The sequence below is a fragment of the Cucurbita pepo genome, chromosome LG11 (assembly GCF_002806865.2).
Source record: "Cucurbita pepo subsp. pepo cultivar mu-cu-16 chromosome LG11, ASM280686v2, whole genome shotgun sequence".
Taxonomy (NCBI): Eukaryota; Viridiplantae; Streptophyta; class Magnoliopsida; order Cucurbitales; family Cucurbitaceae; genus Cucurbita; species Cucurbita pepo.
Window position 1 is genome coordinate 836344 of NC_036648.1, and position 21770 is coordinate 858113.

The following is a 21770-nucleotide window of genomic DNA, read 5'->3' on the forward strand; positions in this document are numbered from 1 at the left end:
AATATAATACCTTCCTTCACTAATTTCTTTCCCATGGACCAAGACCTGTAATTGTCCAACCATCTTCTTCCCAGACAAGATGCTTGCAGTCTTCTTGCATCAACGTCTTGCTTCATTAATGCTAGAGGAAGTTTCTCATTGTCTAATTGGGCGGAGGATAAGATGTCTCACAATTTCTCATCTCCAAAACTTGACCATACACTATGTTTCCATCTCTTTACTTCTTCTGTTTGGTTGGGTTTCTGGTGTTGGATGGCTTATGCTCAACGCCTCAGACTAATGAAACCCACCTGAGATGTTCCGGCGACCACCCAAAAAGAGCACTGAAGATGGGAATTATTGCTGATAATAGCTCAAGAGTGGGGCGGGAACAGGTTGTAGCCATTCACATGGCTTTCAAACATCATGTTTCTAATTCATGCCACAAGGTTGAGCTTCTCCTCCAGGATTCGCCCGACAACTCCGCTCTGGCTGTTGCTACCGTAAGATCAACCATTTCTCTACCGCTCATTCTTTCATCGTTATTGAGGATTGTTAGGAGGGAATCCCGCATCGGCTAATTTAGAGAATAATAATGAGTTTATAAGTAAGGAATACATCTCCATTGATACAAGGAAAGTCCAAAAAAACCATATTTAGGCTTGGGCAGTTACAAATGGTATCAGAGTTAGATACCGAGCAGTGTACCAGCAAGAACGCTGAGAGAAACAAAACATTCGTTATAAATATTGACACGTTTTAAAACTTTGAGGAAAAATTGAAAGAGGACAATATTTGAATATGTTTTTAAATTTTTAACTTTATGTTTAAATACTAATTACATGGTTAGAAGAACTAAATATTGAGAGGCAATGCAAGAAGGGTTCCACAGGGTTGGGATATTATGTCCCCAAAAAAAACCATTGAGGATTGGGGTTCCAACAACAGCTGCCTTTCAAGAATTTGTGCGAGTGGATCACAATCATCATACCTCCGGCTTCTCCATTGACGTGTTTCAAAAAGTTGCAGAAAATTTAAAGCTACCCTACGAGTTCGTCCCTCGCAATATATCTTATGATGATTTGTTGAGAGAAGTCAACAAGAAGGTAAATCAATGTTTAATTGTTTAAAAAAGTATTACCCCAATAAAAGTATTTAAAATAGTTCTAAAATTTATGGTGTTTAATTGGTGGGTTTGTATGATGTAGGAGTTTGATGGGGCAGTGGGAGATTTTGGGATATTTGCGGATCGATTTAAGTACGTGGATTTTTCAGAACCATATTTGGAAAATTCAGCGGTGATGATAGTGAAGGAGAAGCCATTGAAGTGGACTCGAACATGGCTTTTCATGAGAGCTTTCACTGCACCAATGTGGCTGCTCATGCTCTCCATGCATATATTTGTGAGCTCCGCAATTTGGCTGGTTGAGCGTAAACACAACGATGCGTTGAAGGGAATTGGCAACATGTTATGGTTCTCGGTGTCAGTCGACACCATTTTTTACTTGCATAGTAAGTAATTGACTCTTCAGAATGATATGATATTGTTCAAAGCTCTGGTGTCTTTACTTTTGGGGAAGTCCAAAAGGCCCCATCCAATAAAGAGACTATTCTTTGTTTGTTTATAAACTCATGATCATTCCATATGATGTTAGGTTGCAGGAGAACCTGTAAAGAGTGGATTGGCTCGACTAGTGCTAGGGCCATGGCTATTCACCATCCTTATTGTGACAGCAAGTTTCACGGCCAGTCTGTCGTCCATGATGACAATCTCGAGGTCCCAGCCATCGATTTTAGACATTGAAACCCTTAAGCTCCAAAATGCGACAGTGGGGTGCAACAAAGGGTCTGTCATGAAGAGAGCTCTATCAGAAGTGATGCAGTTTGACGTAGAGAATATCAAAGAGATACCCTCAGTGGATCTGTTCCCAAACGCCTTGGAATCTGGAGACATTCAGGCAGCTTTCATGTCGGCTCCCCATGCAAAAGTCTTCCTCGCAAAACACTGCAAAGGTTACACTAAACTCACCATCTTCAAGCTCGTCGGCATGGGATTCGTAAGCTTTTAATTTCATTTGAATTTTGTAGTGTTTTAATTTAATTTATTTTAATTTAATTTAATGTTTTTGTTCGGGTGGCAGGCTTTTCCAAAAGGGTCTCCGTTGACGGTGGACGTGTCAGCGTCAATCGCGGAGCTGATTGAAAGAAGGGAAATGCCGGATTTGAAGACGACATTGCTTTCTACCTTCAACTGCTCCTCAAACTACTTGCACTTCGAGCTTACGATGCATATTGGGCCATTGCCTCCACCATGGACAAGTTGCAAGGAAATGAATGGGCGCAGAAAGTGGTAGAAAGTAAATTTGAAGGTGTAAGCGGTGTGGTCAGCTTTAAGAATGGCATATTGTCACAATTACCCATCTTCCAAATCATTAACGTTGTGGGTAAAAGCTATAGAGAGATTGCATATTGGTCCCAAGAATTTGGATTTTGTGATAAATTACCCCAACAAACAAGAGCAGGAAACGTAACCGTCGATTCATGGGGCCTAGTGGTGTGGCCAGGTAACGGCAGAAGGGTGCCAAGGGGATGGGATTTTAGGTACGGAAAGAAAGTATGGAAGTTGGGGGTTCCAACCACGGCTACTTTCCTTGATATGGTTCATGTGAACTATAATCACACGGATGGGGCGCCTCCTCATATCGCGGGATACTCCATTTCTGTGTTTAAAGCAGTTGCACACAATTTGCCTTACTTTTTGCCGTACGAGTTGGTTCCCTACAATGGGACTTACGATAGTTTGATGCAAAAAGTGGAGAAAAAGGAGTTTGATGGAGCCATAGGAGACTTTGGGATAGTGGTGATGATAGTGAAGGAGAAGCCATTGGAGTGGACGCAATTATGGCTTTTCATGAAAGCTTTCAATGCACAAATGTGGCTCATAATGCTGTCCATGCATATATTTGTAAGCTCTGTCATTTGGCTGATTGAGCGCGAACATAATGATGCATTGAGGGGCTTTGGAAACATGCTGTGGTTCTCTGTGTCTGTCCTTTTTTATGCCCATAGTAAGTAATTTATTTGTATGCAACTTCTCGTGGTTTTGGTTTGGCCTCCCCTAACCTCCCCAACAATTCTTCTCTTGAACAAAGTTTCCATTGAGGCCTATGGAGCCCTCGAACAATAGCCTCCCATTAATCGAGGCTCAACTCCTCTAACCAATGTCTTGCACATTCCTCCTGATAATATTAAGACCCTCGCTACCATCGATGATTATCCAAAGGCCTTTGACAATGGAGACATTCAAGCAGCTTTCTTCATAACTCCCCATGCCAAGGTCTTTCTTGCCAGGTACCGTTAAGGCTACACCACAGCGGCTACTTTCGATCTGGGTGGCATCGGTTTCGTAAGTTTAATTCATATTACTTTATAATCTCTTTCTATGTTTTAGTAATGAGATTAATTGAAACAATATATGTGATATCACACCTCCTTCGTAGAATGGAAGGAAATATTCCTTATAGGAGCGTGGAAACCTCTTCCCGATACACACGTTTTAAAACTTTGAGGGGAAACCCAAAATGAAAAGTTTAAATATGACAATATCTATTAGCGATGAGTTTGAGCTGTTACAAATGGTGTTAGAGTAAGACACCGGGCAATGTGCCAGCAAAAACGCTGGCCCCAAGGGGGTGGATTGTGAGATCCCACATTTGTTGGAGAGAGGAACGAAACATTTACGACAGATGTAGAAACCTCTCCCCACCCTTTTAAAACCTTGAGGGGATGCCCAAAAGAGAAACTCAAAGAGAACAATATCTACTAGTAGTGGGTTTGAGCGGTTACAAATGGTTTTAGAGTCAGACACCGGACGATGTGCCAGCGAAGACGTTGGCCCCAAGGGGGTGGATTGCGAGATTCCACATCGGTTGGAGAGGAGAATGAAATATTCTTTATCGTGGTGTGGAAACCTCTCACGCGTTTTAAAACCTTGAGGGGAAATCCAAAAGGAAAAAGATAAAAAATGACAATATATACTCGCGGTGAGTTTGAGTCACGATTCAACTTTAGCTGCAGGCTTTTCCAAAAGGCTCGACTTTAGCAATGGACGTATCGACATCCATCATTGAACTAATAGAGAGAAGAAAGATGCCACAGTTAGAAACAATGTTGTCCACCTTCAATTTTTCTTTATCGAGCCAAGTTGATGAGACGTCGAGTTTGGGGCCTTGGCCTTTCGCAGGTTTATTCATCATTTCAGGAAGTATTGCTCTTGTAGTACTGCTATGTTCTGTTCTCAAACGGGTTAGAATCTGGTGGCGCCATAGACGTGCACAACTCAAACCCATAGACGATAGAAATGGCCATGCGCAAGACCGTCCCCAGGGCCAGCCAAATGATCCACCAAATACTAAACATAGCTAGCTAACCCAACTGTCCTATAATTGACTTCCACCTATATATAAACTCTCATATGTTAAGAATAATATATATATATATATTTATATGGTAGTGTTACATTTATTTTTCATTTCCCCTATTGACTTATAATAATGAGCGTTCTTTATTTTAGCGGTTGGGATCTAGGTTTGACTCTATCTCTGGGTCGAAGCTGCCATGAGATCTAGACCGTGAGCTTCTGTGGGTCACGCACTTGGGTACTAGGTTCGATCCGAACTCAGATACAACCTGATTCCGATGATGATCTGCGGATGTTTTCTTCTTCGCCTGACTTTCTACGTTTCGAAAAAGAAAATGAAAACGAATGAATTTCTTCCTTTTCTTGCCCTTATGTCGTGAGGAGGGACAAGAAGACCTAAACAAGGGGATCCCTCCAACCTAATATAATATAATACAATACAATATAATATAATATATGGTGGAATCATATTAATTTTAACTCCAACCATCGGATTAGAGGGCTAAATAAATAATTTGTTTTTTCAATTGAATTTCTTGTATCTTCATTCAACTCTCTCCCAGGGCCAATATTTCTTCCACCAACTTTCTTTTTAAGCTTCCACCAACAAATCTTACTTCAATATAATAACCATATTTTAAATTTTATTATATTTGCAGTATTAAACTAGATATTGGTTGGGTTGAATTGCTTAAAATAAAGAATCAACGCCTGCTTTCTCATTAATTAATAATTACAATTATATTTAAATCATTAAGCTTACACTATCTTTTTGAGAGCTACTAATATAAAATATATCATTTTTGATATCTTCACCTATAGTGGTACAAAAACAAGAAAAAACTATCTTGATGTTCTTCCACTCGCCTTCCTCCCCTCCTCCTCCAAACTCACATACTTTGAACCGTTCAGCCTCAACAAATTTATTTAAGACACAAAATTTTAATACTAAATGTGGGTTTTATCAGATTTTTTCAATCACCTATTTAACTATCTGTTTATCAAACCCGACCATGTATGGAAAGTGTTGAAATTGCAAGGCCATGGGTACAACAAAGCCTTGGGTTTCCTGTTTTGTGGGGTTTCTATTTCTGTTGCTTCAGGTGATGATGGAAGAAGGCAAGGCAATAAACAGCCATGTGGGTGGCGTTACAGATCAGAGTTCGAGGATTGGAAGACAACACAAGATAGCCATGGAAATGGCTCTCCATTCCTTCCCCTCTTCAACTTCCTTTCCAAAGTTGGAGCTGCTTCATAACCATTCAAATGCCAACTCCGCTCGTGCTATAACTTCCGGTAAGTTTCTGTATTGTCTTACTCGCATTTTCATAAGTAAACCCTATTGAGGATTATTTAAACGAGTAGTCTCACATTAGCTAATTCAGAGAAAGATTATGGGTTTATAAGTAAGAACACTATTTCTATTGTTATGAAAAAGCGAAGCAGTAATAGTTTATGTTCAAAGTAGACAATATTATATGATTAGGTACCGTTAAGATTATTAATGAACCGACGGATCAAGTTTTTCCCCCATATTTTTAACTAATCAACCTTTTGAAGACTTATATCATATTTTAGTAAGATTTTAAAATTTTTAAAAATAAGTCTTAGAATTTTTTTTTATTTTAAATTTAGCTATAAATTCAANAAAAAAAAAAAAAAAAAAAAAAAAAAAAAAAAAAAAAAAAAAAACATGAAATTATAGAAACCAAACCATAATTTTTAAAAACCAAATAATTATAAGCCAACTCTAATTAATTTTTGTTTTCGAGCACTCTAAAACGCTAACCTTTTTAATACATAAGAAATAGTAAATTGAAGTAAATTTCGAGCTAAAAGATTTGCTTTCAAAATGAAACGGAATATTTGAGTTAGATACATCTCACATAATTTCATTTTTTTTATTTTGTCGAACATCTTATAATCTTCTCAATTTATTAATTGAAATTTGAAGGCTTCATTTTGATCGAGAATATATTTCTTAAAAATGAGGAACGATACACAAGTCGTTGTCTTCTTATAATTTAAGATAAATATACTTGATTAATTAAATTTGACTCGGGTTCTAATCTTTTAATTTTAAATTTTAAATTTCTAAGTATTTAACTCCAAACAACTAACAGGAAACTAACTTGATTTTTTTTCAAGCTGACAAGAAATATTTATTAACTATGACGCCGGTGTGAGTTTAATACTTATTTTAAAAGAATTTAATTTAATTTATTACATAAAATAAATTGAATTAACAACAAAATATTAAATAAAAAAACAAATCCAAGAAGCATGAGCATGTTCGTCATCTTCTTGCCTCCCAACAAGAATAATTTTATTTTAAACAAAAACAAACAAACAGATAATAAGGTAATGTTAAGTCAAACTCATAACTTAATATATTTATGTCATGTCAATATCAAAATTAATTTATACAAAAATGTGTAGTTATCAACACTAAATATGTCAAAGTTAACAATAAGAACAGAATAATATTTCACCAAATATGATGTGACTTAAACTTTATAGTTGTTTTTATAGTTCATCACTCGAGGATTCATATATGAATATCAATGATTTGGTCATACTAATGATTCTCTAATTAGTATTATAATTTATTTCAGCTTTGGATCTGATTAGCAGCAAAGAAGTGAGTGCCATTCTTGGAGCATTTACTTTCCAAGAAATGCAATTAATCTCCGAGATTAACAAAACCAGCGTTGATATTGCCACCATATCGCTCCCAGTTGCGGCTTCTGTTCCTCCTCTGTTGCCGCCGCCTTCCTTCATTCAAATGGCTCACCACATCACCTTCCACATGCAGTGCGCAGCCGCCCTCGTCGGGCATTTTCAGTGGCATAAAGTTACTGTAATCTATGAGAACAGAAACGACATGTCGATCAACATGGAGGCCTTGACTCTCCTCTCCAACGAACTTAGGGTTTTCAATGCAGAGATTGAGCAGATCTCTGCCTTCTCTTCCTCGCATACAGAAGCCATGATTGAGGAGAAGCTCAAAAGTCTCACGGGTCGTGACAGGAACAGGGTGTTCATTGTGGTGCAATTTTCAATAGAGTTGGCCAAGCTCCTCTTTCACAGAGCAAAAAGGATGAACATGATGGATAATGGATTCGTTTGGATTGTTGGAGATGAGATGTCCAGTCTTATGGATTCTTTGGATTCCTCTAATTTCTATAACATGCAGGGTGTCATCGGGTTTCGAACTTATGTTGACCATACCAAAGATTCATTCAAGAAATTCAGAAGCAAATTCCGTAGAATGTATCGTTTAGAATATCAGCATCATGATGAAGAAGAGGAAGAGGAGGAGAAAAGTGCGGAGCCGAGCATCTTTGCCCTTCGAGCTTACGATGCATCATGGGCCGTGGCCGCAGCCATGAATAAATTGCAAGGAAATTTCAGCAACAAACAACTGTTGAAGCAAATTCTAGCCACTGAATTTGAAGGCCTTAGTGGTAGCATAGGATTCGAGAATGGTACGTTGAAGCAACCACCCACTTTTGAAATCATTTACGTGGTGGGTAAGAGCTACAAAGAAATGGGATTCTGGAGACAAAAGGTGGGATTTTTCAACAACTTGATGGAAGATGAAGAAATTAGAAATGGGGTTTTGGAGTTTCCAAGATTCGTTTTCTGGGAAGGGAATGAACAAACAGGATTGAAACGACGGATGAATCTTGACTCTAATTCTGAAGTACCCAGAATCTTAAAAATTGGAGTTCCAGCCAACAATACTTTTCACGAATTTGTGAAAGTATCATACGATCATATCAATGGGGTTTACATCTCTGGATATTCCATTTCTGTGTTTGAAGCTGTCGTAAAAAACCTGCCTTATCCATTGCATTACCACTTGGTTCCCTTCAATGGCTCCTATGATGAATTGGTAAAGCAAGTCCACGCAAAGGTAAATAAAGGGGGAAAACAAAACATTTCTTCTATACACTTTAGTTTTTCAGTAATTCTTGGTGTATAATCGAAAAGATTGATCTATATATATGAAAATGCTCTGTTTTTTGTATCAGGGTTTGGATGCTGCAGTGGGAGATATCGGAATATTTGCAGACCGATTTCAATATGTGGACTTCACAGAGTCATATATGGTGTCTGGGCTTCTTATGATAGTGAAAGAAGAGAAAAGGAATTGGAAAGAAATATGGGTATTCATGAAAACATTTACTACCACAATGTGGATAATATTGCCACTGTCCCATATGTTTATAATCTCTGTTGTCTGGTTTGTTAGGCCAGAAAGTGAAAGGTTGAAATCAGGATTCGGCGACATGCTCTGGTTTGCAATATCTGTCGTTTTTAACGCACATAGTAAGATCAACAACCAAAAATTGTTTTTGAGTACTTTTTTCCTGTCTAAAACAACCAAAAATTGTTGCAGGGGAAGAGGTGGGCGGTGGTTTAGCCCGGCTGGTGTTAGCGCCATGGCTGTTTGTAATTCTTGTGGTAACCTCAAGTTTCACTGCAAGCCTTACCTCCATGATGACAGTGTCGAGATTTGCTCCCTCGGTTGTAGATATTGAAACACTGAGGCAAACAAACGCAACTGTGGGGTGCAACTTTCATTCTTTCATCATGCGATATCTAAACAACGTCTTGCAGATTTCTCCTGATAATATTAAGACCCTCTCTTCCATTGATGATTATCCAAAGGCCTTTGACAATGGAGAAATTCAAGCAGCTTTCTTCATAACTCCTCATGCCAAGGTCTTTCTTGCTAAGTACTGCAAAGGCTACACCACAGCAGCTACTTTCGATCTGGGTGGCATCGGTTTTGTAAGTTTAATTAATAATCTCTTTCGATGTTTTAGTAATGATTTTTAATGAAGGAAGAGTTTTTATGGTGCAGGCTTTTCCAAAAGGTTCAACTTTAGCTGTGGACGTGTCGACATCGATCATTGAACTAATTGAGAGAAGAAAAATGCCGCAATTAGATACAATGTTGCTGTCTACCTTCAATTGTTCTTTATTAAGCCAAGTTGATGGGACGTCGCGTTTGGGGCCTTGGCCTTTCGCAGGTTTGTTCATCGTTTCAGGAAGTATTGCTCTTGGAGTACTGCTATGTACTGTTGTGAAACGGGTTGGGGATTGGCGGCGCCGTGGACATGCACATGTCAAACCCTTGGACGATGGAGATGGGCTTGCGGGTGGTGAACCAAACATTGCAATTCAATTGGCGTATGTTGCAAAATAAACTAACAATTCTAAAGTTATCCACTGCTGTGAAATTAAATCTTAATTATTGTTCTAATTTTTATTAAGCAATTTAAAAACGCATTTACTTGAGACAAATTTCTACACTCTTATAAAAAATAGTCAGTAAATTCTCATTTGTTCATATTGCCGTTTTAAATTTATGAAAACCTTGTGATAATTATGAGAAATTTGGTAGGTGGGGCCACGAGATAATTATGTAGAAAACGTGGAGAAAAGTGAAAATTCCATAAAAGTAATGTAATTTGAAGAAAAAGGATTGATTTAGTGAAAAATAACTGATAAGTTTGAAAAGATTAGAAGTGGATCCCCAAATATAGATTTAGATTAGGAATCAAAATTCATGCCGTCTTTGTTTCTCAAACGCGGGACCACGCAAATTCCATGACGCCACCTGTCCATTTATCAAAACCCCCCAAGAAAACAGCTGACCCAATTTTCAATTTTTTATTTCTTGTTAAAAAAAATTCAATCTAATATCCCCTTCCCCATTTTCACTCTCGTCGCGTGACTCACACGATCCAATCCACTGAAAGCAGAATAACACCTCATAGGGCGCGTGGCACGTGATTCCATACGAGCAATAACGGCACGTAGGTCCGAGATTTTGGCTTTGTATTGATCTCCGCCGACACATCTGGCTTTACCGGCGCGCCTTTTTTCTTTTCCTATTCCCAGTTCTTCCTCTCTCCTTAGAAGCCTTCAATTTGGTGTGTAAAAGCTGGGNAAAAAAAAAAAAAAAAAAAAAAAAAAAAAAAAAAAAAAAAAAAAAAAAAAAAAAAAAAAAAAAAAACCCTAAGAAAAAAGGAAAATTCTTAATTATCAATTCGGAGCCCCACAGCCAAATCGTATAAATATATAAGACAGCCTTGCAATCCATATATATGTGTATATATAATGTGTGTGCCAGTTCATAGATCATTTTTCGTTTACTCTCTGTCTTCGCTCTGTCTTGCTTCTTCCCCCAGATCTCTCTCTCTCTCTCTCTCTTCTTGAAGTGCGCAAGAAAGAAGATTCTTCTACTTGTATAGATTCGTGGAATTTGGGTGAATGGGAGCTTGCCGATTGAATTGAAGTTGATTTGGTTTAGAGCGGAAAAATATGGACGGTGGTGATGGGACTGTGAGGCTTGGGGCTCTGAACATGAAGTCGGATCGAAGCGGATTGGATTTGGGCCCCGATGTGTCTGTTTCGTCTCCGGTGACCAGGCAGAAAGCCGCCGCTGCTAAGCAGTTCATTGAGAATCATTACAAGAACTATCTCCAAGGTCTTCAAGATCGCAAGGACAGGTATGATATTTCTGTGGATATTTCTTTTAGTGATCGTTTTATTGATTTTAATTCCATGTTTAGTTTTATGGTCTGCGGTGAATTTTATGAACTTGTGTTGACTCTGAGAAGAAATTATGAAAAACGTCGTCGATTTCGTATTGGAACTCCGACATTATTGCCTAAAATCTACGTATGACGATCTTTAATTTATCTTTTTGTGTTTGCAGACGGAGAACGCTTCAACGAAGAGTGCAAGAAGCTCAGATGTCGGCAGAAGAACAAGAAGAGATGCTGAGGAACTTGGAACGCAGAGAAACAGAATTTATGAGACTGCAAAGACGTAAAGTTGGAATCGATGACTTTGAACAATTAACAGTCATCGGTAAAGGTGCATTCGGCGAGGTATTTGAAAATGCTATTTGCAGCAACTTGAACTCTTTTCGTTGTGCTTGAACGTCACATATGACAATTGCTTAGTTGTTGTTCATTAAACTTAAAGATTCAGTTCTACTAAAACTGGTACAAGACTGTCCTAAGATTTCTGTGGTATCTAATCTTATTTACCATATATATGCAGGTTAGGTTATGTCGTGCAAAAGGAACTGGGGAAATTTTTGCCATGAAAAAGCTGAAGAAATCAGAGATGCTTAGCCGTGGGCAGGTGAATTGGGAATGTTATGTGCTTGTTATTACTGTACTCTGTCAAAGATACACCTCTGCTCAAGAAATTTCTTTGCGTTGACTTACTAATAGTGCAATAATGATATTGTCAGCGTGTCCACAAGAAGAATTACATAATTGAACGCAGTAATTTTCTTTTTGCATGTTCCAGGTTGAGCACGTTCGATCTGAGAGGAATTTACTTGCAGAGGTTGATAGTAGGTGCATTGTAAAACTCTTTTATTCTTTTCAAGATTCTGAGTTCTTATACCTTATTATGGAGTATTTACCTGGTGGTGACATTATGACGTTGCTAATGAGAGAAGACATTCTGTCCGAGGATGTTGCTCGCTTTTACATAGCAGAGAGCATTTTAGCTATTCATTCAATTCATCAGCACAATTATATACATAGGTATATCCCTTATACCTTGCTTCTGTGTCTGTAGTTCTGTAGTTCTGATCATAATGGAAGTTGTAGCCATCCTTTTCACACTGACATGAGAGTTTTCTCCTAGAGTCAGATTTCTTAGCTTGAATTCGGACAATTACATGCTATATTCAAGTAAATCTTGGAGCTTACTCTTACTAGAACAGTACTTCACTTACAGGGATATAAAACCAGATAACTTGATCCTAGATAAAAATGGTCATCTGAAGCTTTCAGATTTTGGCTTGTGCAAGCCTCTGGATGATAAGTACTCAAGTATACTTTTGAATGACGAAGACTTAACTGCCCAGCAGACCAAAAGTGAAGGTCAAGATCATACTGACTCTAATGGATCCCAATGGATGATGCCGAAAGAACAAATTCAACAGTGGAAGCGTAATCGTCGTGCGTTGGTATTGGATTTATCTTCTGCTCTAAACATTTCCTTCTTTTTTTCAAACATGACTACTAAATTTGTAATCACGTCATTTATGTCTGCAGGCTTTTTCAACTGTTGGGACCCTGGATTATATGGCACCTGAAGTATTGCTTAAGAAAGGGTATGGAATGGAGTGTGATTGGTGGTCATTAGGGGCCATTATGTATGAGATGCTGGCTGGTTATCCTCCTTTTTGTTCTGATGATCCAAGGATGACCTTCCGCAAGGTAAAATCTGTTCGGTATTGTTCGCTATTTTATTTCTGGTTTATGAAGTACAATGTCGTTCATGTGGATTTCTTTCAGATAATAAATTGGCGAACTTGCCTGAAATTTCCCGAGGAACCAAAAATCTCTGAGCAAGCCAAGGACCTGATCAGCCACTTGCTTTGTGATGTTGAAACAAGGTTGGGAACACGAGTAGTAGAAGAAATAAAGGTAAGCCTCTTCAAAGAAAACATTTCCTTTTAACTTATGTCAAGTATGGAGAATAATAGCTTTTATTTATTCTATTACAAAGGACAAACGAAACAGTCCATTGAGTTTTTCCAAATTGGAAAAAAATAAATAAAATACAGTGAAAACTCTTATTCTGTAGTCGCATCTTTCATTTTTAGCAGCTCATTTCATCTAATTAATTGTTCTGACAGGCACATCCATGGTTCAAAGGGATTCAGTGGGATAAGCTGTATGAAATGGAACCTGCATATAAACCAACTGTCACTGGAGAACTAGACACTCAGAACTTTGAGAAGTTTCCTGAGGTGAGCATGACAATAAACCTCGCACCCAATTGATAGTTCTGATATCTTTAGAATCCTTTAATGCTTCTATTCATTTATATCTTTACTTCTTTCTTTCGACCACGTCTAAATTTACTCCATTGAAGGCTACATTTCCTGCAATAGTTTACTTAAATCCGGCCCCTCCACTTTCTATTGAGCTTCTAACTTCATGTTTTGTTAATTTCTCTTGTAACTCCATACCAAAGGTTGAAGAATTATAACCGAGTCATAACATATCTAGCTTGTCGTAGTACTTGTATTTACAAGTACTCAGTGTGAGTCTGTAATGGGATTATTTGTCATCATCTATCATAATTTGCAGATGCTGTGGAATGTGTTCCTCTTTACATAATTTTTTCAACCTCCATTGAGGTGTAGAGGTGGACTTTAAAGTTCTTCCCCATGCCACCTTTAGGCTTTCTAATCTGTTGCTCTGAGTTTATTGTACTAAAATTCTTTTCCTTCCCCTCCCCCAAAATGTAGGTTCAAGACCCTCCCTCAGAAATGCCAACTGTTGGACCTTGGAGAAAGGTAATAACATATTCTTCCAGCAAGAATGATAGTTTAGAATGCTTTCTTGCAAAGCTGTTGTGTCTGTTTCACACATGAATTTTAACCTTCTGTGTGAACTTATTGATGATGATCTGTTGGGCCTATTGATTTTCCGTCTGTTATTTCACATTCTGTTTCAGCGAGTTCTTTTGCTTGATTGTTCAGTTTATGCTATGTGCTCTTTCCTTCAACCTCTTCCTTTTTTGTATCAGATGCTAACTTCAAAAGATACGAATTTCATTGGATTTACTTTCAAGAAGTCAAACGTCAAATCACTTGAGGGTACAGGTACAATGAACAATACAATGTCACTTCCTTGAATCACTTCCTCTTCTCATATTCATTTGCATGTTAGTTGAACAATTTATGATGCTCATTTGGAGGATCTATCCATATAAATATTGCACTCTAAATCTGACCTCAAGTGCTTTTTTCTTTTTCTTTTAAACGGAGAATTTTTTTTAGTATACATGTAAAACAAATTTTTAGTTAGTTGAGCTATGCTCAAGCGTTATTTACTCTGCTCCTCCGGTGTCTTGGAAGTTAGACAATGGTTTTTTACGATAATAAACAACAGCATGTTAACATAAACTCTAATATACAGGTCCAGATACGCATTCAAACACATCATCAAAAACCCCATCTCTAGTTTCCTTGTTGGGTATGGCTTTCTTCTCCTCCCCTTTCCCTTATGAAAAAAACTGCAAACTGATTGAGCTTTGATATGTATTTTCTAATTTCTACCCTTTCATGTAGTTATTTAATAACAACTTTCCATGTTGGGTCAGGTCGAATAGACTTGCAAGAAACAGTGATACCAGAAATTGAACAAAAGCAGGTAGAATAAGTGACGAGTCTTGCTTCTTCTTCTTCTTCTTCCGATCACTTCCCATTCTATGCGAGTGAATTCTGCTGAATATAAAATACACAAGATGAGTTTTGCCGCAGTTTGGTACATGAAGATGATAAGGATTGAAGGTTAGAAAGTTAGTTTCCTTCCATTTTGGATATTGTTATATTTCATTACAACTGTAAAGCAAAATAATCATTGAGTTCAATAGGATCAAATTTTTTATTTTCTTCTTGACATCATCATGATTCCTATTATTTTCTTTCAACATTGGAAACACTTTGTGGATTGATGCAATTTTGTCGGTTAAAGTTGATCTAATGCGTGTTCAAGTTAATATCATTTCAAATCTCTGTTTTAAGATTTCTTGCACTTAGGACTGGGAGTAGCACTAGATTTGCATTTGAATTTGTCAAAACCTTGTGAAATTCTTACCAGTATTGACGACCAGTAATCCTTTTGAATCCCACGATTGCATGATCAATTAAAAAGTGCATATAGGATACATAAAACATTTTTTCTGAAGGAACCAAGTATTATGATATATTATAATTTTGACTTGAGCATAGTTTAATTAGTCAATTTTGACTAATTTTCAACCAATTATTTGAAATTGAAATATTATAAAAAATAATATTTTGAGATGATTTTACTGTTAGTTTTGTCTTTTACTTCATGTGGATAATATAAAAAGTTAACAAAGATAAGAAAGCAATAAAGCAATCATAATTTAGTAATCTAAGTCAAAAAGGTTATTACTTTTTTTGTACACCAAATAAAATGATTAAGTTTTGTGTGATGAAAACCGAATTGGTCATCCTTTTCCCTATAATTTCTGTCATTTTCATGTCTTCCCCTCTGTCATCCATTTTCTTCCAGCTTGTCTTTTGCTCTTTATTTATTTTTTATTATTCAGATATATCGTTTTGAAATAAAGTACAACCAGGACAATTTGTAGACCTTCATTTCCAAGTAAATATCTAAAAGCAAGCTTCAAGAAAAATACAAAAAAACTTCCAAGTTTTGGATTTTTTTTTATCATTAATAATAGTGAAAATGATCCCTTCATATATTTATGCATGGATATAATTATTGATTATATAAGTATTTCTATATGTAATGTTTAACAATAAAATAATAACTTTAAAAAAAACCTTTTTTATCCAGTTTTAATAAAGTAACGAGAATAAATGTTATCATCGACTATATTATCTAACCATTTGAACGCTATTAATATATAGTTGAAGTTCAATCAAAATTTAATCTTTAAAGTGAAATTTGTGACATTAATTTAGGGTTATTTTTCTAATTTATTCCTCTAGGTCTCATTAATGAAGACCATTTTGTGTAATTACAAAAATTGAATAATTGGTCAATGGGTGGCCATGAGGAATAAAGGAGATTCTTGTGCTCTTTTAAGGAGAGGGGTTGAGTTCTTTTGACTCAAAAGAACAAAGAAATTTAGGATCATGCCCTTTTTTGACAAAAAAGAATATATTCTTTTCACAAAAAAAAAAGAAAAAAAAAAAGAAGAGAATATCGAATTTACTTTGGAAATAAAGTCTTAGAGAATATCGATATCCATAGTATTAATTAATACAAATTAAACTCCTATTTCGTATTACACATCTAATTTATTTGAAATAACATCTAAATTCTCGAATTTTATAAATTAAAATTTAAAGAAAAAATGCCGTTTGGAAGATCCCGGAGTTGTAAGTTTGACGCAACGCAATATGAAAACTGAAGAGGATTTGCCTTTATGCTTTACTCCCACTTTACAATATCCTTTGTCGTTTCTTCCAAACTCAAAAATTAATAAATTAAAAAGAAAAAAAAAATTGTTTTGGGCCATTGATCCATTCATTGTTATCCCTTCGGCGGCCCATCCCGTCCATCACTTACCCTTTTCCCTTTTCCCTTTTTATTCGTTTCTAAAAATTATGAAAACTAAATTCTCTCTTTTCTCCTCTTCAACATTAAATTCCAAAAATGGTACCTTTGCTTCAACATTCCAAATCAATAATGGATTTTTTTTAAAAATTATTTTCAATAAAATTTTCAAATAAATAAGAAGTCTCTTATTATATAAAATTATGGTTTACAAAAAATAACCCAATTTTATGACTAATAATTCATGATACTTTTAGTCCTTGAAATTCGTGCCAACATGAACTTAGACAAAAAAAAAATAAATAAATAAAAAGAAAAAAAAAAGCATTTTTTTTTAAAGTGTACAGTGACATAGCCATGTCCTCTACTTCAAATTCCTATTTCCCATGTCCTTCTTCCAACCCATCTATTAACATTGTCCTTACCTTCATATATGTCTTGTCTATCAAAACATAATGTGAAAAGAATTAGGGAAAAAATCAAACCTTAAATAGGAGTTATCAAATAAAATTTCAAACTAATAAACTAATACATAAATAATATACGTGATCTCCTGGATATCTATATATCTATATATATATATATATTTGTCAGATTCTTAAAATAGGAACCACTAAACATGTGACACTACTAAAAATCAAACTAGGAACAGTCGAATGTATGTATTTATTTTCGTCTTCTTCCTTTCAAACCCTAGTTTTTACAATTTCCAAAAATGGATCTTTATTCTAAAAGAAAAACAAATCATGGTAGAGACAAAATTATAAGCAAATTATTATCACTTCTTTACACAATATTTTCTGTAAATAAATAAATAAATAATCTCCCTCTTTCAAAACTAAATAAACTAATATTCCATTAATGACGCATTACATTTATTTAGGTTTTTTATTTATTATATTTTATAGTTAAATTATTTGGGTCCTTATTTAACCTCAATTTTTTCGAAACTATAAATTGACACAATTTTTTTTGATAATAAGATGTTTTGTTTGTTGTTATTTAGCTAATTACATTAATGGTTTGTAATGTTTTCTTTATCGTTATTGTCGAAATTAAATTTAATTTTCGAGCAATAAAAAATGTTTCCAAAATGCAATAATTTTTTACAATAAATTAACCGTTAAAACTATTTTGTAAAGTTCATTAAAAGTACACATAGAAACTAAAAAGATATTTATTCAATGAATCCAGTGTATTTAATAATAGGGTGGAGGGAGGTCAGTGATCTCCTGGTTCCAACGAGTTCCACGTGTCTTAAAAATCCGACCAGTGGTCCCCACGAGAATCAATTTCTTACAGCGGATTGATCTATTTTGATACATCATGGGCCCCACTTTGGTGAGCTGGATGCCACTTCCACCAACCCCGAGGTCTCCTCTACGCCTCAAACTCCAAACTGCCCTCATTTTTCCTTTTTTATTTTTTCTACCATGAATATAACAAATTCTTCCTCATACTTTTTTCCAACCGCATTCAAACTAAATATACGACTTTTTTATATTAAAAAAAATATATTAAATTTGTATTGTTTTATACATAATATATAGTAAATATTAATAAACAATAACAATGAAATTAGAAACCAACGTGAGATCATGCTAAAAGTCATTAAAACAGATTTACAATAAAAGAGGACGGTGCCGTCTTATTGATGACCTGCCATAACTACCCTAAAAATTGTTTCTCGTTCATATGAACTATAAGAAACCTTTCCTCTACTTTATTTCATAATTTATAATCACATTAGATCATACACCTTCTAAGATTTGAATTCATGAACAATTGAATATGTTAATAAGAATTATAATTGTATGAATTCAAGCTTTTAAATGGAAGGAANAAAAAAAAAAAAAAAAAAAAAAAAAAAAAAAAAAAAAAAAACAAAGAAAGAAGACACATGGGCTATTGGATATTCCTTCAACCTATTGAAAAGGAATTAGTTATCCAAAGAACACGTGGCTTAGAAGCATTGGTTGAATCAAAGCCATGACAAGTTGGCCACAGACTCCAACATTCACAGCGGAGAAAGTTGACTCGATTCCTTTATGTTTGAGATATAATCTGACGGACCCCATGTGTAAATTTGTGACATATTAGTTAAATTATATTAATCCAGCCAATTAAAGTCTTAAATTATCGATTATTCCCCTAATGTATGGATATATTTCGTTAAATATAACATTTTTTTTTTAAAGAAAATAAATTTAGGAAAAAAGAAAAAAGAAATTAAATATGCATTAATCTTGGGTGACTCTATAGTGCGTAGGCATGCATAGTTGTCACCAAATCTTTGGACGACATTTGTTGCTTGTCCTCTCTCGTTTCCTCTCCTATATAAACCCCTTCTTCCTCCCACTCCCTCTTACCATACTCTTTCTTCTTCTTCTTCATATTCTTCAACTGCTTCAAATGCTTCAAATGGCTGCAACTTTTGTACTCATTTCCATCTTGTTTCCTCTTCTTCTTTGCTTTTTCTGGAAAATTCATAAGAACAACAGGATTCCAAACAAGAAACTCCCTCCTGGATCAATGGGCTGGCCTCTAATTGGCGAGACCTTTCATTTCTACTCGCAAGATCTTACCTTTTTCTTTAGAAAACAGAAAAGGTTCCACGCCAATTTCAGTACTACTGCTACTAATACTCAGTTTGTTGGTCTTCTTTATTGAATTTTAATTCAAAATTTAATACAGGTACGGGGAGATATTCAAGACTCACATTCATGGGTGTCCCTGTGTGATGTTGACCACTCCCGAGGCAGCTCGCTTCGTGCTCGTCACACAGGCTCATCTCTTCAAACCCACATACCCACAAAGCAAAGAGCGACTCATCGGACCATCGGCTCTGTTTTTCCACCAAAGTGAAACCCATTTGCGCCTTCGTAAGCTAATCCAAAGCTCCCTCTCACCGGACCCTGTTCGGACCTTGGTCCCTCACATCCACGCCCTCGCTATCTCTACATTGCCCTCGTGGCTCAATGGCCATCTCATCAATACTCTCCATCAAATGAAGAAGGTAAATGAATCTCTTCAATATGTGTTATTTTTCTTTTAATAATATTAAAAAAATCTAATTTACACTTGGGGTAGAGATGCTCTGTATACACAGACAAAAACAGAGCTTTCTATAAGTTTTGTGTTCTTAATTCAATCAAATGGGGACCAATTATTCCTTATCAATTGTNTTGAGTTTCAGCTGTTTTAAACATCTCGGTATTTAAAATAGCTTTTGTTTTGCTGTCTCTTTTTTTGTTCACTCTCCAAAGTTCTCTTTTGAAGTCGGAATTCTGGTAATTTTCGGGCATTTGGAGAACGCCAATTACAGAGACGAACTATTGAAGAACTATTCCATAGTGAACAAAGGCTACAATTCTTTCCCCACCAACTTTCCCGGAAGCATATACAAAAAAGCACTTAAAGTAAGTCAATAAAAAGCACACGCACAAAGATATTCAGATTCTCATTTTTGTTTTCTAAGAATCTCTATCTCTCTGTTCTTCTTTTTCAAAGGCAAGAAACAGACTGGGAGAGATCATAAACTGTATAATCTCAGAGAAAAGGGAGCAGAGAAAGGAATTAGAGGAGAAGAATCTGCTGGCGTGTCTCCTAAAATGGAGAGATGAAAAAGGAGAAAGCTTAAGCGACGACCAGATCGCCGACAACATCATCGGAGTCCTGTTTGCGGCTCAGGACACCACCGCCAGTGTTCTCACTTGGGTTGTTAAATATCTCCACGATAATGACAAAATTCTAGAAGCAGTCAAGGTAACCCTAATTACTGCTCACTACACTTTCAAACGTGGTGTATTTTCAGTCCTCAACAGCTTCTAATTCCAATATAGTAGGACTTATATGTATTTATGAATATGTTGAGGTGGTTGTAGGTGGAACAAAGGGCAATTCAAGAAGCCATTAATGAGGGGAGCCGAGCAATGAGCTGGGCAGACACACGAAACATGCCATTTACCAACAAGGTCGTGTTGGAGAGCTTGAGAATGGCGACCGTTATATCTTTCTCATTTAGAGAAGCTGTGACCGACGTTGAATACAATGGTAACATGTCCTCCCTTTTACATGTTCATAATTATTGGAACAGATTTTTGCATTGACTAGTTAAGCGGATGATCATGAATTTATAAATAAAGAATACATATCCATAGTTACTAGAACTCTTGGAGAAATTAAAAGTAAAGTCATGAGAACTTGTGTTCAAAATAGACAATATCATACTATTGTAGATAGTAACATTAGGGGTGAGGTGTAGATAGGTTCGATGATTCCTCAATTATTTTTGTTTGGTTATTTGGCAGGATATTTAATTCCAAAGGGTTGGAAAGTAATGCCTTTGTTCAGGAATATTCATCACAATCCTGACTACTTTCTACACCCTCACAAATTTGATCCTTCAAGATTTGAGGTATATTTCAATTACCCCAATATTTTATTTTATTATTATTTTTTTAATTTTTAATTTTTCAATATTTTGTAACTAAAAAGAGGGATCTGATTCTATCAGGTTGCTCCAAGGCCCAATACATTCATTCCATTTGGCAGTGGGGTCCATGCCTGCCCTGGTAATGACCTTGCCAAGCTTGAAATCTTGATCATGATCCACCATTTAGTCACCAAATTCAGGTCCTTATTTTTTTCTCTCCTTTTTATCCTTCTAAATCATGAAAATATATATTACAAATATTTTAATTGATTGAAAAATATGTTTGGTTGCAGGTGGGAATTGGCAGGACAGAAAGATGGGATTGAGCATGGCCCATTTCCAGTTCCTAGGGATGGGCTTCCTATCAGACTCTGGAGATTATCAAACTGAAATTGGGCCTCATTTCACTATAGCCCAAAGCGGGTCCTCTTAGTGAAAATGGGCCGCATTTGAGTAAGCCCAAAAGGGGTTTTTTTTTTTTTTTCCTTTATTTTTCTCTCTTTTGTCCTTGTGTAATTTGAGTTGGCCTATTTGGTGAGTGTCAAGCTAGAGATCCATCCACCCCCAATTAAATATGGTGGCTTTGGTGATATATATATATATATAAAATCACTAATGAAAAAAAAAAAAAGAAAAAAGAAAAAAAAAAAGAAAAGGAAAAGTCCTTCACTTAGTTTGCAATACCATGTAATTTCTACAAGGCTCTTCAACAAATGTATTATGAGAGCATAGTTTCTCCTAAAGGAGAATTTTTAGTTCATATAATAAATTTATCAATTCTGTTGCCATCAAACCTTTATTGTTTTATCGCTCTAATATT

The 21770-nt window shown here is 35.9% G+C and overlaps 3 protein-coding genes and 1 pseudogene across 3 annotated transcripts; all 4 read left to right on the forward strand.

Moving 5' to 3' along the window:
* The first annotated feature begins 9 nt into the window (after window positions 1-9).
* On the forward strand, window positions 10-4404 carry LOC111805464 (annotated as a pseudogene).
* A 1038-nt stretch (window positions 4405-5442) lies between these two features.
* LOC111805465 (glutamate receptor 2.5-like) lies at window positions 5443-9617 on the forward strand. The gene is made up of 5 exons (XM_023690572.1): window positions 5443-5695; window positions 7015-8318; window positions 8437-8734; window positions 8805-9199; window positions 9273-9617. Exons 1-5 carry the CDS (start codon window positions 5443-5445, stop codon window positions 9615-9617), a joined length of 2595 nt encoding a protein of 864 aa, XP_023546340.1.
* An 806-nt stretch (window positions 9618-10423) lies between these two features.
* Window positions 10424-14936, forward strand: LOC111805622 (serine/threonine-protein kinase tricorner-like). The gene is made up of 12 exons (XM_023690759.1): window positions 10424-10926; window positions 11136-11310; window positions 11486-11569; window positions 11741-11982; window positions 12179-12410; window positions 12499-12663; window positions 12742-12873; window positions 13086-13199; window positions 13704-13751; window positions 13985-14060; window positions 14377-14433; window positions 14561-14936. The coding sequence occupies exons 1-12, from the start codon at window positions 10739-10741 to the stop codon at window positions 14617-14619; spliced, it is 1572 nt and encodes a 523-aa protein (XP_023546527.1). The 5' UTR covers window positions 10424-10738; the 3' UTR covers window positions 14620-14936.
* A 3952-nt stretch (window positions 14937-18888) lies between these two features.
* Window positions 18889-21743, forward strand: LOC111805623 (abscisic acid 8'-hydroxylase 3-like). Its single transcript, XM_023690760.1, has 8 exons — window positions 18889-19124; window positions 19210-19531; window positions 19782-19934; window positions 20026-20280; window positions 20400-20568; window positions 20826-20932; window positions 21032-21150; window positions 21244-21743. The coding sequence occupies exons 1-8, from the start codon at window positions 18928-18930 to the stop codon at window positions 21338-21340; spliced, it is 1419 nt and encodes a 472-aa protein (XP_023546528.1). The 5' UTR covers window positions 18889-18927; the 3' UTR covers window positions 21341-21743.
* The last annotated feature ends 27 nt before the right edge of the window (window positions 21744-21770 follow it).